Source organism: Hipposideros armiger, unplaced genomic scaffold (assembly GCF_001890085.2).
Source record: "Hipposideros armiger isolate ML-2016 unplaced genomic scaffold, ASM189008v1 scaffold_3, whole genome shotgun sequence".
NCBI lineage: Eukaryota > Metazoa > Chordata > Mammalia > Chiroptera > Hipposideridae > Hipposideros > Hipposideros armiger.
Genome location: NW_017731353.1, coordinates 2108493 through 2124508, shown reverse-complemented (window position 1 = coordinate 2124508; position 16016 = coordinate 2108493). Strand labels below are relative to the sequence as shown.

The 16016-nt window shown below is 50.9% G+C and overlaps 1 protein-coding gene across 2 annotated transcripts in view; it reads right to left on the bottom strand.

The window, feature by feature from the left end:
* Positions 1 to 562: 562 nt before the first annotated feature.
* STXBP1 (syntaxin binding protein 1) overlaps positions 563 to 16016 on the bottom strand; it is a 64274-nt gene continuing 48820 nt past the window's right edge. The window contains exons 14-20 of one of the 2 annotated variants that reach the window (XM_019636644.1): positions 15436 to 15574; positions 14626 to 14735; positions 13449 to 13550; positions 11674 to 11759; positions 8492 to 8646; positions 6808 to 6933; positions 2459 to 2547 (exon numbers count right to left, since the gene is read on the bottom strand). In XM_019636644.1, coding sequence (XP_019492189.1) covers positions 6824 to 6933; positions 8492 to 8646; positions 11674 to 11759; positions 13449 to 13550; positions 14626 to 14735; positions 15436 to 15574 — 702 coding nt within the window. In that variant the 3' untranslated portion in view covers positions 2459 to 2547; positions 6808 to 6823. Of the gene's footprint in view, positions 2548 to 6807; positions 6934 to 8491; positions 8647 to 11673; positions 11760 to 13448; positions 13551 to 14625; positions 14736 to 15435; positions 15575 to 16016 lie in introns of both variants that reach the window. The other variant, XM_019636654.1, reaches the window with a different exon arrangement.

The following is a 16016-nucleotide window of genomic DNA, read 5'->3' as shown; positions in this document are numbered from 1 at the left end:
GCCATGTTCTAGCAGGTTTCCAGTGTGAGCCCAACCCTAATTTAAGGGTCTACACCGCAGGCTGGGTCAAACTCATTGCAGTCTCCCCAAGTCACAGATGGCCTCCAAGACCAGCGGGACACACGCCAGCTTCCGATCTGGCAAGTTCATTAGAAGGATAGATGCTGTGGCAGTGGGAACAGAGGATGAGAGCAGTAACGCTGATAAAGTGACCTCATTGCATGACCTACGTACACCGTCACCCCATGCTCGAGGAGGGAGCATCTACAACGGCAGAGCTCTGCACTCTCTGAGATAGAAACCTTTTAGATAGGGAGAATCAGGGCGATGGAAGGGCTACCTCGTCTACAGGCAGTGCCCTGTTGCTGCTAGGGGCCCAAGACAAGCTTTATGGATTGTCTCCAAATGTCAGACACCTAGAGATCCTAATGCAAGTAATGGTGCCTTGGATCCAGGAGACTCTTAAGCCGTGGTTGGGGTTGGCTGGTGTCCTCGCCAGGGACCAGTGCAGAAGCCTTTCTCCCTCCACTCCCCACAGTGAAGCCAGACCAGAGTCACCCTGGACACGTGAATGGGCACTGATTTATTTATTAGACTCGAGTGCTTTAGTACAGAACAGTACAGAGATGATACATGTTTGTGCTTCAATACTTTTAAACACTGAGATTCTGATAATTTCAAGGTAAACAAGTTTCAAGACAGACTAGCTTTTTTTAAAATATCCTTTTGATAAATTATTTTTATATAAATAATAGACAAAGGAAAACCAACATGTTCGACAAACAAGGTCCTGAAGCGTGAGCATCATTTGGTCAAGGGGAGGGGACAAAACAAGCAGTAACAGTAAGAAACAAACCAATGCAAGTACCTACAGTTCTGGCCTAAGGAAATGAGATCGATATCTTAAGGGGGAGAAGGGAGACAGACCTGAAAACTAATCTGAGTGCGAAGGGGAGATTTCAAAGCCTTGAGAAGAGAACAACACCACAATGCATCTACCAGGCGGGCGAGGAACCTATCCTGAAAGGAAAGCGGTGGTGGGGGTGTTAACTAGCATATACCACGTTTGCAATGACATCACGAGACAGTAATATACACACGGTCTGCAGGAGTTAAAGGGTGGCGGGGGAGGAGGGCCGGGCAGGGGACATTTTTGTGACTTCCACTGTCATTATATTTCACGACAACAGCAGCAGAACGAATGGTGCGCCCACTCCCGAGGAATGAGAACTGCTGAGTCTTGAGGAGGACGAGCCATCCTTGCCTGTGTTTGCTTCTTTAATTTTTGCATCAGAGCTAAATTTTATACAGCTAAGTTTTTATACAGAGAATAAAATGATCGTTTTCTCTTACAAGCACGACAACATACGACCCTGCGCTACAAAAAATAAAGTATTATGAAGTGTCTTAAACTGAGGGTAATCTGAGTGGGAAAAGGTCTGTATAAATCCGACGGGCTACTCTTCCAGCCACTTGATGTCTTAGGGGACGGACCCTCTCTCCAGGTAAGGGCCCTCTAACCAGTAGCCTGCAGAACCCAGGCTTTACCCCAGGCTGACCCCACTAAGAAAGAGGTGATAAAGTGATGCCTGGGGAAGGAGGGAGTCCGGTCAAAAGGAACAGGCCTAACCGCTTCTCCAAGAGATGAATGTTCCCAGTGGGAGCTTGCTCTCACTTGTCCGGGCATGGTGACTTGGATGGTAGAACGACTTCCCCCTAGGAACACAGCACTGTGGACATGGGCCAGGGAGGGTGCTGTGACAGGTTGGGTACTGACTGGGTATCGGCTGGCACTCAGCCTGACCATAAGGACACCTCAGCCCCCACCCACAGCCACAGCCCAAAAGGTACGAGCCCCTAGGGTAAGCAAAGAGGTTGGTTCCAGCTCAAACCTCCCGAGAAGCCACCTGATCTTCACTTCCAAGCTTATCTGGATGACAGCAGGCACTGAGGGGTAGGAAATGGAGTAAAGATAACAGATTAATCCTCAGTTTGAAACACTCCCCGAACAGACATCTCTATGAGTCCCAACAAGAACAGGAACAATCCAAGGCAGGTTTTTAAAAACACCCAAGCATCTACCTTCCCATACTCAAGCAATTTGCACATGTCGTACTGGGTTATGTACAAGGTCACGGAATCATAACCAATGGGGAGACGGTGTGTCCATTCATTCAAACAGTCCCGAAACTTGCCCAGCAGCGTGCCACTTACACATGAACTTCTCCTCTTAGGATACATACAGAAGAGAACTCTTTTTAAAAAAACATAATGCATTATTTCCTTTTGTTTCCAAGGAGAAGAGGGCATCATTAAACACGAGAACAGTGGCACGGTGCCGGCCAGGGCGTGCAGAGCTGGGGGGATGGAGGGAGAGGGGTCAGCAACGTAACCAAGGTGGCCAGCGGCAGGGGCTGCGGAGCAGTGGGGAAGGGTTCGGTTTTTGGAGGGGTGGCTTATTTTTTTAACTGCTTATTTCTTCATCTGTTTTATTCAGTTTCTTCAGCGTGTCCAGCAGTTTCTGTGGGGTGAGAATGTGCGTGGATCCTGGGGGAGGCAGAAAAGAGAGTGAGCTTATGGCTGCGAGTCCTGCTCTTCTAGATTCCCAGATCTGCATCCGCTTCCCCGCCCCCACCCTGGTCTTGGTCGGTGGAAGCAGGGAGAGGACTGGGGATGGGGGTGTGGGGCCATGTCAGGCCTGGGAAACATTTGGAAACTGTGGATAAACAAAACACATCCTCTGGCTCAGGCAGGGTCCCAGGCTGCCCCCAGGAAGGAGCACGCCTCTCAGTCAGGGCTCAGCGCTGTCTGCCAGGGGGCAGGGCAGCTACATTTAGAACTCAAGGTGAAGCCAGGGAGAGAAATTCCAAACCATAAGACAGGGTACAAGGTTGGGAATGGGGCAGGGGTTATACGGGGGCCTGTGTATGGAAAGAACGGTGCCTGGTAGGGAGGAAGTTGATGGGCAGAGCGCCCTGGGGGAAGCCACTGACCTCTGGGAGCCAGCTGTTTGGTACTGTCGTGGTGGGTGGGACCTCAGGTGTGAAAGGGAGAGGACCGGGGTACCTGAGGCCTTACCTTGCAGAGACCGCGCATTGTAAGAAATTAGAAATGCTTGCAAAAATTTAAGCTAATGGAATCAGATATACTTCTATGGCAAAAATAAAAAGATAAAAAATAAAAAATAAATGAAGTCCTTTTTCATAAGGAGAGAAAGAGATCTAGTAAGTGCAGTAAAAAAAGATGCATGGACCGTGTGGTTTGGACATGGACTTACTGAAACAGAACACAGTGGCTGGTGTGTGAGCATGAGGCCTGCATGCATGCAGCAGTGGGCTTCAAAGAAAGAAATCCTGGTGGGAAAGAAGAACTGAACGAAAGAGAACCGTACTTGAAAATGTGCCTCCCTGGAGATGCAGGCAAGGGAGCGGGCCTTCATGGGGCGAGGGGAACAGAAACCTCAGGATGCCAGATTTCCACCCCGAAGGCAGGGAAAGGCGGCTTTGGCTGGCTTGCCCGGGCCTGATTTCACATACCAGGGTCCCTATGCCTTTGACCACTACTTGCTCAGCTGACCTGTGGCTGACCACGTATGCCTTCTAGCACCGCAAGTGGCTCCACTGCTCTGAGGGTCCCTCTTATCCTACCTAACTGGAAGATGGTGAAATGTGAACGGTGGTCTCCAAACACCAAGTCATCCAAAAGACTCAAAGCTGTGGGTGGGACAGCAAGCTCTGCTAGGACAAAATCCTTCTTTCTTCGCTAATGGAATCTGAAAATCAGATGCGTTCTTACAGGTCAGCTGCTCTAGTTGTCTTTGGATTAAGCTGAAACAGACCTACTGACCCAATGTCCAGGGTTGTCACTGGGAATGTGTACATTTCAGAGCAGCCCAGGTGAAGGTGATGATTTGCCAGGTCTGGGAAACGGTGCTCCAGCCCAGCCGGCACCTACAGATGGGAGACTGGAGCCCAGAGCGGTGGAGTGCTTGATTGCTGCTGGTGGGTGGCACAGCCAGGCCCAGAAGCCATGCCACTGGGCTCAGTTCTGGGCACCTTGTAGTCTCCTGACCCCCAGAAGGGGACGTGCAAGTGATACTTAAGTAGCAGCTGGGCAATGGGATGGCCCTGAATTCAGTTTAAAATCTGAGCTCCACTGAAAAATGAAATTTGTCTGACTCCAAACTGGAATAAAGCACAATATTCAATGTAAAAAACCAAAAACTTCCTGCCGAGTGGAAGAGCTATACGAGGGCTCATCCAGCCTTTCAGCCCTCTTTCATTAGCCTCGGATACTCCCTAATGATCAATACTTTTAATAAACCCCCCAGGGTGTAGAGGTGAAGATCGAATCAACAGATTTCACTTCTTAGACAGTCTGGAGGGTGAGTGATTAGCAGGGTTTAAGACAGGCTTGGTGGACTCGGCCTCAGCGCGATCCATCCCCACTTCCTTTTCCCAGACCTGGGCAGCCAGCCTCAGCAGGAGAGGGAGCAGCGGGGCGAGGACAGCCAGGCGCTGGCACCTGCGAGCCTGCTGCGGACTCTCATTCACTGCTGCGTGGGAAAGCTCATCTAAAGGCTTTGTTACTGCAAATAGCGGTATTCGGGAGAAGACGACGTTCTGCACAGCCCTGGTCTCTGGTCACCTGGGCAATCACAACAGAAGGGGCAAGCCCGGTCTCAATCTGCTTTCAGGCGGCCTCCCTGGTAACTGGGCTTGGGGCCTCGCTTTTCCTTAACTGAACTTCCTACAACCTAACAAAGCATTTCAGAAGCCAAGGACTGTGTACAGCCAGTCTATTCAGGCTCGCTTTGCTCTGATGGCAGCTGAGACCCTCTCTGCTGATTGAACCTAAAACACAGGAAAACAGTTTGTGGCGAGACTTCTGAGGCAGGGGACCCAGAGCGAGTCCTAAGAGGAGCCCTTGGGGTCTGGGCTCGTGATTCTTTCAGACCCTGCAAGTGGTCTGCCATTGCCGCAGCCTCAACTCGTGTCCCTCTCTAAGTCTTAAAATACATCTTGCAGCAAACACAGTCCACCCACCTGCCATCTGCACACAGAACGAGGTATCTCTGATTACCAGCCTCCCAGGGTGCTTCTAAACAATGATTGTTTTTTAACAACTGCTTTTATTCACTGCCCCACTGGCGCTTTCTTGGGGAAGGCGGCCTGGGCCACAGCCAGCCCCAGTGTCCCGGCTCACAGCCACCTGCCATTTCCACCTTACTACTGTCCTGGGGGAGCCTTCCCTCTGCCAAGGAAGGAAAGAGAAGATCAACGGGCGCCTCCTGTTCTGACCATTAGAGCACGTCCTTTTTGGATGAACACACTCCCTTTACACAAACAAGCACCCTCTGACGTTACCTAGCCACGGCTCTGGTGGACCATTCCCCTGAGGTTCCGCACAATGTGGGAGAGTGGGCGGGACTGCGTGGTCTGAGTCACCGTCTGAATTACTGATTAGTCGGTCAGAGCTCGAAAGAGCCTAGGGCTCTGTGATCCAGCCTCCGGTGCTCCGCACACTTGGCCCAGTAAGTGGCAATGACCTGCAGTCACACAGGTGCTCGTGGCGGAGCTGGGGCCAGAGTCCAGGTCTTGCTCCTGCTCACAGGTGACTCACGTTCTGAGATTCACTGGGCCACGTCTCAGCCCAGGGGAAGGGGGCATTTGCAGGGCCCATTGTTGATGAGTCTATGAGGTCAGGGACCCAAAATGTGGCCTCTTCACAGAACGTGTAATGAAGCCAAAGCATGACTAACAAGACAATGAAATTCTTCCACATCAGTCTGCCGTTCAAGCTTGTTAAACGAGGTTCCCAGCACATATGCAGGACGGAAAGAGAGGAAGGAACAAGGACAAGAATAAAATCTGGGTAATCTACCAAACAGACGATGGGTTCCTAGGTAACTGAGATTAGGTACAAGCGTGGTGGGAGAGAGAAGACGCTCCTTAACGCTAAGAACAGATTTCTACCCAAAGGCTCTCAGATCTTACCAAAGGCTTCAGTTGGAAAGGGGGTTGTGATTGTTCAACTCTTGAAAGGATTACAGGACAATTAAAATAAAAGCAACTACTGAAAGAGCAAATGACTATTAAGCGCTGTGTTCCCCAGAGGAACATGAGACATGAGCTCTTTCCGTGGATGGCTGGAGTACATAGTGGCTTGTGGCCTCACCGACTCCTTAGAAATTGGTCCTCGAGAGAAAGGCCTGTCCCGGGAAAAAGGCATTTATAAATCTAACTACCCGTGACTTGGAGCCAACTCTGACGCTCTGCTAAGCCTTCCGCATGATCATGTGCCCATGGGTATCTCCACTGGAGTCCTAACTCCTTGGACATGGCCATCCTTGAACGCCTGCTAGCCTCACTCTCAAGTTCACACCACGTCCCAACCAGGATGCAATGTGTTCTCTGCCTGGTACCCACAAATTCACCCCTGGGCCAGCAGGCTTGGGCACTGTGCCTCTGGCATCCCTCAACTTTCAGCCCCCTCTAGAGGACTGTTCACAAAAGTTATTCTCATTTTCAGTTTAAAAGCCAGTGGGCTGCAGCTGTTGGACTGAGCAGCAGGCAACCCAAGGCATGAGTGAGCTGGCAAGCTGGAGCCCGAGGCCCCCGTGGCAGGGTGTGTGAAGGCAGCGTCGGACACATTTTCAATCGGTGTTAAGAACTGCAAGCATTTTCTTGTTAAAGGAAAATCAAATAAATAAGAAACTAAAAAGGGAAAAATAAAAAGAGTGACGGAATAATCAAAGAAAACCCTTCAGAGTGGAAGAGTTTCTTTTCTGTAATAAGCTGCTTTTACTTTGTTTCTTTGGCTCTCACTCCATTGTTGGAGCCTGATCCTCAAAAGATACCCTAGAGGACTCCCTGAAGTCGGGGTGTCTCAGGTCCATGAGAAATTTGGTGGGAGTGAGAATATGAGTAGAACCTGCAGGAGAACAGAGGCCAGCTGACTGCTTGAACAAAGGTACGTTACAGGAACATGCGAGCTTAGGCCTACATTTTATGCAGCCAATGAGGTATGCGAAAGCCAGACGAGCACGCACGGGCACACACACACGCACTCGCACGCACACACACTGTGAGGATGGCTGGCATGCACAAAGCAGTAAGTCCACACAGCGGACATCAGCTGTCTGCGTGAGGCCCCTCCGTGAATCCGCACGGGCCACTTTATGTCCCCAGGTTCCCACCTCCCAACAGGGAACCTCAGGCCAGGGTTCTGGCCCCCCGAGCCTGGTTATGACAGCTTCTGCCCAGGAAAGCTGTGTTTGAGCTGAGAATTATCTGACACATGCATGCAACACATATGCAAGCAGGGAAGAGAAGGTGCTTCATCACGGGGGCCTACGTAACAGAAAGGAAGAAGTGATACAGGGAGCAACGGCACCAGACAGGGGAAGCTTCAGGGAGTGGGCGGGGGGGGGGATGTCCAACCTCCCCACTGAAATGGTGGTGTTTAGAAGGTGGCCGACAGTGCCAGGTCCATGTTGAGACACCTGGGAATGGCCATATGGACTGGACTGTAAGCCTGCTTGCTGTGAGAGCCTGCGGGGCACTGTGACTTGGTCACCCTCTAATGGAGGGATAAAACTGACCCGTCTTATTAAGATAAGGGGAAAGGGCAGGACCTGGCCAGGGTAGTTATGTGCTGATAGTCTCTTGCCCATCAATGTCAAGATGCACTTGGGCAGGTGCTACTCCATTTTATTAAGGGCAAGAAGGGACAAAAGGAATCTGGAGAAAGCAAGGTTTTTCATTTTACTCTTTCTCTTCCAGCCCTAGGAATTGTGGAAGCTCCCACAGGCATGAAAAAGGAGAAAAGTCTCCTCCTGCGGCATTAAGTCAGCTCCTATGAGCTGCTTCCTTTCTTCTGAAAAACAAATAGGAAATACCAGAAAGGGTGTGACAGACCCAGAAAGCAGTAGGACCAGGTTGCCGGGAACCCTTGGCAGAGTCCAGCAGTCAGGCTGATATGTTTCGGGCAATATCTGCTCACACACGTGTCTGTCCATCTCCAACTGGATAGGTATTAATAAAAGAGCGGGTCAGAATTTAACTTCCACTCACGGAGCATCTGGGTGTGAGGCCCAATGCCAGGACATTGACAAGTCCCACCTCAGGCCTAGTTCGAGGCTGTAATGGGGTGTTCTAACCCCATCTGGTTGGGTGAGGAAATCACAGCCTGCAGAGGTGGCGCCCTTGCTCCACGGGGCCAGGCAGTGGCAGAGCAGACAGTGAGCCTGGGGCTGTTGGAGCCTGTGGTCAGGCACTTCCCACCACATGCAGCTGCCTCCCGTTAAGAGACAGTGCAGATGTGAGGAAGGAAGTCTTCGCCCCTTAGGTTGTGCCATCCACAAACGGGTCTAGAGACTAAGCTGTGCCAGGGCGATGGAGAGTCGAAGACAGAATGAAACACCAAAGCATGGAATGGAGTCAAAGTGCGATGAAGCAGCCCCTTTCCGCTAAAAAACATGCCTACTCACCTATGAGCACTTCCCACTTTCCATTGGCCTGGGTCACCTCGTATGCACAACGCATCTCATTCAGGCTCACGCCTCCCAGGATGAAAATAATGAGGCGGGGCCCACTGCGGTACTCCCCTGGAGCCTTATTCTTATGCCAGTGCCCATAGCGGGCGCTGGGGGGCAGGGAGGGGGAGAGAGATTGAGAGAGAGAGAGAGAGATTAATTACGTTTATCTGCACTTACAGTACTTAGCACTTCATACCTCTGTGACATGTTTGTTCTGTGCACCAGTGACCAAAACAGAGCAATGTTTAATAAGTGTTGTGAATGAACCGCAGTGCAAAATATCAAGTGCTGTGCTGCAGGGAGAAGAATCACTACGAGCGCCCATGCCATGACCTTGTCACCTCTTAGAAACATGTAGGCAGCAGACAGGTTCAGGTCGGTTTTAAAGTTTGGCGGGTTAAGTTCAACAGCTTCACGCACCATGATGCTCGTCCAGGGGCCTACCCGCTGGCTGTACATGTTTGCAGGCTTGTCTGGGACACTCTGCTGGCAGTGAGCAGTGATGACAGAGTCTAAGGTGGCATGGTGGCATTAGTGCTCAAACGTGCACCGAGTGCCTCACGGGGCCGGGGCCGCCTCAGCACCGAAGAGCCAGCCCCAGGGAGACAAGCCCTTGCCCACCAAGGCTCATGGCTTAACTGGGTGGGTGGGCAGAGTGGGGAGAAGGAAGCCCGACCGGACTGTGCTACGATGGAGAGTAGCTCAGTGTCACGGAGACAAACGCAGGGAAGGGCCATCTAGTGCTATCCGGGTGTCACTGTGGAAGGCTTCCCAAAAGAGGTGACCACCGAGCTGCCTCTGGAAACACGGGTTGCAGTTCCCTAGTTCCCCAGAGGTGCCCCCTCTGCCACTGGGCTTCCTCAGTAGACCTTCACCTTGTCCTCAGAAATAATGAGAAATGGCTGGCTTCCAGGTTAAGAAAATAGGGAACAAAACAAGGAGAGCAAGTCTCCTCCGGGCGGTGAAATCTCTGCCCTTCTTCCTGACCTGTAACTTCCAAGTCTCAAAGGCACTGGGGGCCAACACAAAATTTCCATCCCTATCTCCGCCTGAGTGGTCACTGAATGTTCTTGGGGCACTAGCTGGGGGTTTGCATTATACTCCAACATTGGCACTAAACTCCACTCCCATCAGAGGGGGCGCACACACAAGCCCTCAGTGCCCCCCGCACCCCCCCCACCCCCGCCCCCAGGAGGAGGCCTGAAAGGGACGATGGGAGGAGGAGGGAGAGAGAGAAGATGGGCGGGCACAATATGAGAAGAGGGACAGGCGCACACCCTGAAGTGTTACTCCTGGGACTGCATGTCACACCTGTGCCCCAGGCTGCCCCCCTGGAGCTGGTGGCTCTCTTGTTCCAAGCTCCTGTGTTCAGCCCTGACTGTTCTCAGGAGCCAAGCAAAGGTCTCGTGTCAGAGAAAAACAGAGTAGCACCCTACCACCTCAGGAAAGGTACCAGGCGCTGCTGTGGGTAGGGGGGAACCTAGGCCACACAAGAGAGTCAGTCTGTAACAGGCGTCACAGAGTCCCAGGGACAGGCCCGTGGAGTGGAGATGTCCCCCGCAGAGCACAGCAGGGAAGGTTTCTGGATGATTAGGGGAGAAGGAGAATGAGAGGAAGAGCTCTCAAACACTGACCTCTCAAGGCACCATGGCTGGCCAAGGACACACAGAGTGGGGAGCCCGGAGATAGACTCTACTGACATCTTAAAGCTGAGACGTGTCTGAGCATCACCAGGCATCGGGCAGAAACCCAGACTACCCGAGGCATTCACATCTCCCCCATCTGCGTTTCCATCAAGAATGGATCTGAGAAATGTGGCTCTGGGCAGACTATGTATTCATGCCCTTCTTAATTAATAACTAAAATCAATTCATTAATCAAAAATGAAGAGAGAATACACCAAGAGCCTGCCACGCGCCAGGATAAAACACACACCTATTCCTGCCCTCTCAAGGCTGACATTTGTGTCGGGGAAGACTGGCAATAAATAAATACAAACAGTACACCAAGTGGTGGCGTCATCTATGGAGAAAGACAAAGCAGGGAAGGGAGATGGGAAGCGTCGTGGGAAGGCTGCAATTGTTTCTTTATTTTCTGTAACACCTGTATTGAGTGATAATCCCCACATCATACAATTCACCCGTTAAAGTGTACACCCCGTTGGTTTTTAATATAGTCACAGAACTGGGAACAATTACCCAATCAATTTTAGACCATTTTCATTAACCCCCCAAAAGAAACTCCGTACTCATCAGCGGTCATTCCCTGACCCCCACCCCCGTCCCGGCAACCGCTGACCTACTCTGTCTTTATAGATTTGTCCGTTCTGGGCGTTTCATATAAATGGAATCACATAATATGTGGTCTTTCTGATCCCTCCTTTCACTCAGCATAATGTTTCAGGGTTCATCCATGTTGCAGTTCATTCCTGTTTGGTTAAGTAACATTCCATCTATGGCTTTACCACATTTTGTTTCTCGTTCATCAGTTGATGAACATTTGGGTCATTTCTACTTTTGAGCTATTATGAATAATGCTGCTAGGAACACTGGTTTACTGTAATTTTATTTTTATTTATTTATTTTTTTAGCTGAGCCATCCTGCTACCTATTGGCAGCTTAGCGGCTGCTCAGCTCGGGCTGGCCTCGAACCGCTGTTGCTCAGAGCTCAAACTCTTGAGCGAGCTCTTAACCAACTGAGCCATTTGGCCGGCCCTACTGTAATTTTAAACAGAGCAGTTACGGAAGATCATAAAGGGTAACACTCAATTAAAGACCTGGAGGAGACAAGAGGCAAGCCACGCAGATATATTGGGAACAGATCAGTTCAGGCAGTCGGGAAAGCAAGTGCAAAGGTCCTGAGGCAGATATAGGCCTGGCATGTTCTCAGAGGCTGGTGTGGCTAAAGTGGAGCAAGACAAGGGAGGAGTGAGGAATGAGTCACGGAGGAGCAGACGCCAGACGGGGAAGGGCCTCACAGCTGCTATAAGGACTTGGCCTGCACTCTGGCTGAGATGACAGCAGCGGGAGTGTTCTCAGGAGTCACGGGGCATCACAACAGGACTGTGTAGCTGACATCCTAGCAGAGCTGCTCCCACTTACCGCCCCCTTGCCTGCTCAGGGATTCTCACCTACCTGACAGCAGTGGTGCTAAAGGAGGCAGAGGAGCGGGTAGAGATATAAGGGTAGTGCTTGGTGTCCAGTTTGTCTTCAATAGTGTCCTGGAAAGAGACAAGACTGATGTTAGGTCAGTCACTGGTCTGAAAAGAGCTGTTGGAAACCCAGGGGCGATGATTCAAAGGACAAGTCACTTGGTGAAACCCACGGCCAGGTCTTCAACCACCAGAGCTCCCTCGCCCGCTGCAGATGCCCAGTGCAGACCAGGCGCTCCATAACGGGCTGGTACACTGGGTACCAACTCTTTAAGTCTGCTCTTTAAGAGAAGTTAAAAAAGATAGCATTGGTTTTTTTCTGTTTTCCTTCCAATTGATTCTTTTTTTCCCTCTCTTTCCCATTCTATGAGATTATAAATGCTGTATTCTACCCAATAAAGTCCTGACACTTGCCATCAGTCCTGTCTGTAGAAACTAGACACAAGCAGTCTCTCCAGCCAGAGAAAGCCTTCCACCCTCAGCTTCCCAAGGGTTTAATTATCTGGTGGGTGGACCCCAGCTATCCGCCTCCTGCTGCTTAGAAATCTACACTCCCACTAACAGCTACCATGTGAAGCCTATACATGGTATAGGGGGCTAGGGAGGAGGGGCAGAAAAAGGGAGCACAAAACAAAGGAGGGAATAGACAGGGGTTGGCTTTATCTATTGCACCAAGCAAAGAAATGTAACTGGTTTCTAGATGTCTCATGTTCACCCATCCTTTTGGTTTGTGGATTTTAAAAATAGGAAGCTGACTCACTGTATCTATTGAAAAGTATTTATTTTAACGTACAATTCAGTACGAACACCTGGGCTGCTGTGAATTAACAAAGGGATCCTGGGCAGCACCCTTCATTCTCAGAACCCCAGTCCTGCCCACCTGTCAAGTGCAGGAGTTGGACAGATTATCTCCCATCCACCCCTAAAGATCTAGCAGAGTAGAATTCTATGCAGGGTTTCCTCACTCTATTAGAGAGGGGAGGGACACCATCGGGATGCTTTATAAACATGAAACACCTACTACGCACAAGGCACAGTGCCAGAGGACACGTCAGTTGAGGGCACAGGACCCAGGAATAAAAAGATGGCCCAAAACATGGAGCAGTATACTGGCTCGTAAACAGCCTCCCTGACACATGCTGCAGGAGTCCAGGTGAGGCCTCTGTGGGGCTGGGTGTCAGACGGGTGGAGTGGTATATGGGAACAGTGAGACCCAATGGGGCCTTTGAAGGAAGGCAGGATTCAGGAAGTAGAAAGGAGAGTGAGAACATTCCAGACGAGGGGTGGGTTTGAACAGATGAGCAGAGGCAGAAATACGCTTGGCAGGGTCTCTGGCTGGCCTGGAGGGCTGAGAGAGGGGGCAGTGAGAGAAGGTAGGCTGGGTGACATTCCATAGGCCCATTCGCACCCGCACAGGTGTCCACGTGGCACACCCACACCTCAGCGTGGAACCTGTTACTCACTGGATCTTTAGATGCTGTGATATGTTTGCTTCCTTTGGGTATGGCACCACCAAGGGGTCTCTACTATGGGGCAAAACCATATGGATCTCGGGGGACCTGCCCCTGGCAGTCTCTTGGGACTGCTCTTCATAAGCCCTCAGGACAAGACATGCACTGAGGCCCGAAAGAGCTGTGGAGACCTGGATGCAAATCCTCGGGGGTGTCACCGCCACCTGAGAGCAGGGGAAGCTGGAGGCATCTGGGCCTTTAAATGAAGAGCCCTGGGCCCTGGCTGTCCCTCTCCACCGTCACTGACCTCCATGATGTCTTTAATGATCGGAGTCCATCGTGAGAGCTGGTAGGTCTGCTCACTGATGCGCTCCTTCCGTTCTGGCTTGCTCCTGCGACGCAACGTGGACTGAATGCAAGCACACTCAAGATTAGACTGAGTCAGGGGCCACGTGGGCCCCAAGTGACCGTGCTGGCCTCTAGAAATTCTTCCCAAGGACTCTCAGAGGGCCAGCACTGGCAAAGAGTAATGAGTGGGGGACGCTTTCCCCGGAAGAGCCAAAAATATGCCCCTTTTAGGAACCTGGAGCAAACTTGGTTCTCTAAAGCCACGAAAAATGGCAAATGTGGGTCAAATATATGTGCCATTTTAAAACACTCCAGGTAATTAAAAAAAAGTCAATTATTGGAGAAAATACTACTTCGGGTATGACTTATTCTTTGATTTCATTTCAACAGTACAGGATGTCCTAAAAGAACTGGTCCTTCTTGTACAAAAATTAAGGGTCTAAAATTGCCAATAACAGGTCTCTGGTCTGATGGCTTCGGAACTAAGTTTTTGGCTCCAAGATTCCAAGTTTTTGGCACCTGCAACTCCAGCTTTATTAGTACTGTTGAGTGGGCTGACTCCCTAAGAGTAAATAAGTGCACAGTGGGACTCCTACTGGTGGGCGAGGCTCCTAGCGGGTACTCTGCAGAGGGCTTCTGCCTCTTCCTTGAGACCTGGAGCCCCGCCCCCAGCCCCTTCTAGAGCTCACTGGGTGGTTGTGGTCGGGCCTCCCAGACAACCTGCCCTGACTTTGTCCTGCATCAGTGCCAGCGCAGGAGACTCAAAGTGGCAGAACTGCCTGATGCCAAGTGCTGACTGTCCCTCTCACAGAAGATGCTGAGTCTAGGTGTTCAGAGGCAAAGCCAGACCCACCTGAAGGAGCCAGTAGGACCCCTATGATGGGTTGGTTCACAGACACAGCTCAGCTTTAATGACTGTGTGACTCCTTGATGTGCACGGCTGGAATCTTGGAGCTCATAAAACCTCTATTTTATTTATACCTCTGTATCTTTATTCCTCTGATTGTATCTGTTTCCTCTTTCTCCATGTTGAGTGTGTGTATTTTAAGCTGCCTTAAGTAAGTCAGGGGAGAACAGGTGAGGCCCACCAGCTTCCCTTCTGCCTCCCCCTCCCCATACACAGGTTGGCCCCTTACATCTGTGACGATGGGCACCCCAAGGTGTGCCATGTTGGTGATGATCTCACTGTCCTCCGGGGGGATCTGGGCGTGCTGGATCAGTTTGTTCAGGTTTTCCTCAGTGATGCCTAAGAGAACAAAACCCTGGTCACCACACCCACCACAGCCTCACACACACTCAGGGGCAGAGCCAATCGTCTGGGGGCAGGGGGACGGCGCCCCTTCTCCTCAGGATTAGTGGAAATTAGTCTGTTCATCACAGTAACTTGACTGTAAGACATGGACACGATCAGGACCCCAATTCCACCCCAACTGCTCCATCCCAGGCTGTGACCATCTTGGTCCACGTTCCCTCTCTGTCCCCTGCTTCTCAGCCATCCCTGCCACCACTGGCCCCCATCAAAGTTCACCTGGACGAGAGAGTCTCTGAGCTCATCTTTTTACACAATAGACTTATGGGCAACTATTATGTGGGTAAAAAATCAGTTATTTAAAGGCACAGATTACAAAGTGATGCAAGTTAAAAGTATCTGGCAGATACACTCTAAAACTGGCCATGAAGCTCTCCCTGCTTTGAGAGCTCCCCCTGCTCCCCCACCCCCACCCCGTCCTCATCTGTGTGTCCCATACCACTGGGTAACTCCAGGATCACGGGGGAACACTAGCTTCTAGCTACAACTGATGTGCCTATATTACACTGCCCCAAACGTAAAGAGCCCCTAGGATCCTCTTGTTAAATACCCTTCCCTTTTCCATGTCTTTTCAACTACTTTTCCACCTTGTTTTCTCTCTCCCCGCTGCCCCTCCTCTGCACCCCACCATTCCTACCATTCTTCAGGAAGATGTAGAGAAGGATGATGCGGATTTTGTCGTAAGTGCTGACGTTTGCATCCAGCAGAATGGGGACGATGGCTCTCATGGGGTCCTTGATCTTCTCCCCTTCAGCATCGGTGCCCATGGCAAGGTCCTGCAGGAAACACAGCAGGTTGGCCCCGTTTCTTCTGCTGACAGTCGGGATAGGTGGTAACTACTAGAAAGTTCCTGGTCCGTAAGTGTCTGGGATTTGCAGTCAGGGTGGGGAAGATCTTAAACAGGTGCTTCTACTCTCGGAACGTGTGGTAAGTAGCACTAGTATAATTACACTGCTTTCTACAGCACCCGTGAGAATAAAGCTCCAGGTCTCACTTTGCAAACACAGAAACCACAATGACTTGCCGTCTTGTTTAAAGGTAGGCTGTTCCCTTTAGGTGAGGGCCTGTGCCAGCTCCTTAGGGAAGGCCTCAATCCTGGCAGGTCTTGTAGAGGCACAAAGCCCTGCTGAGGGACCAGGGCTTAGAGGGATGCACTTCCCACACAAATGTTTTGGCATTTTAAGGTGCCTCTGCCTGACTCTGCTTCCCCTGGCACTC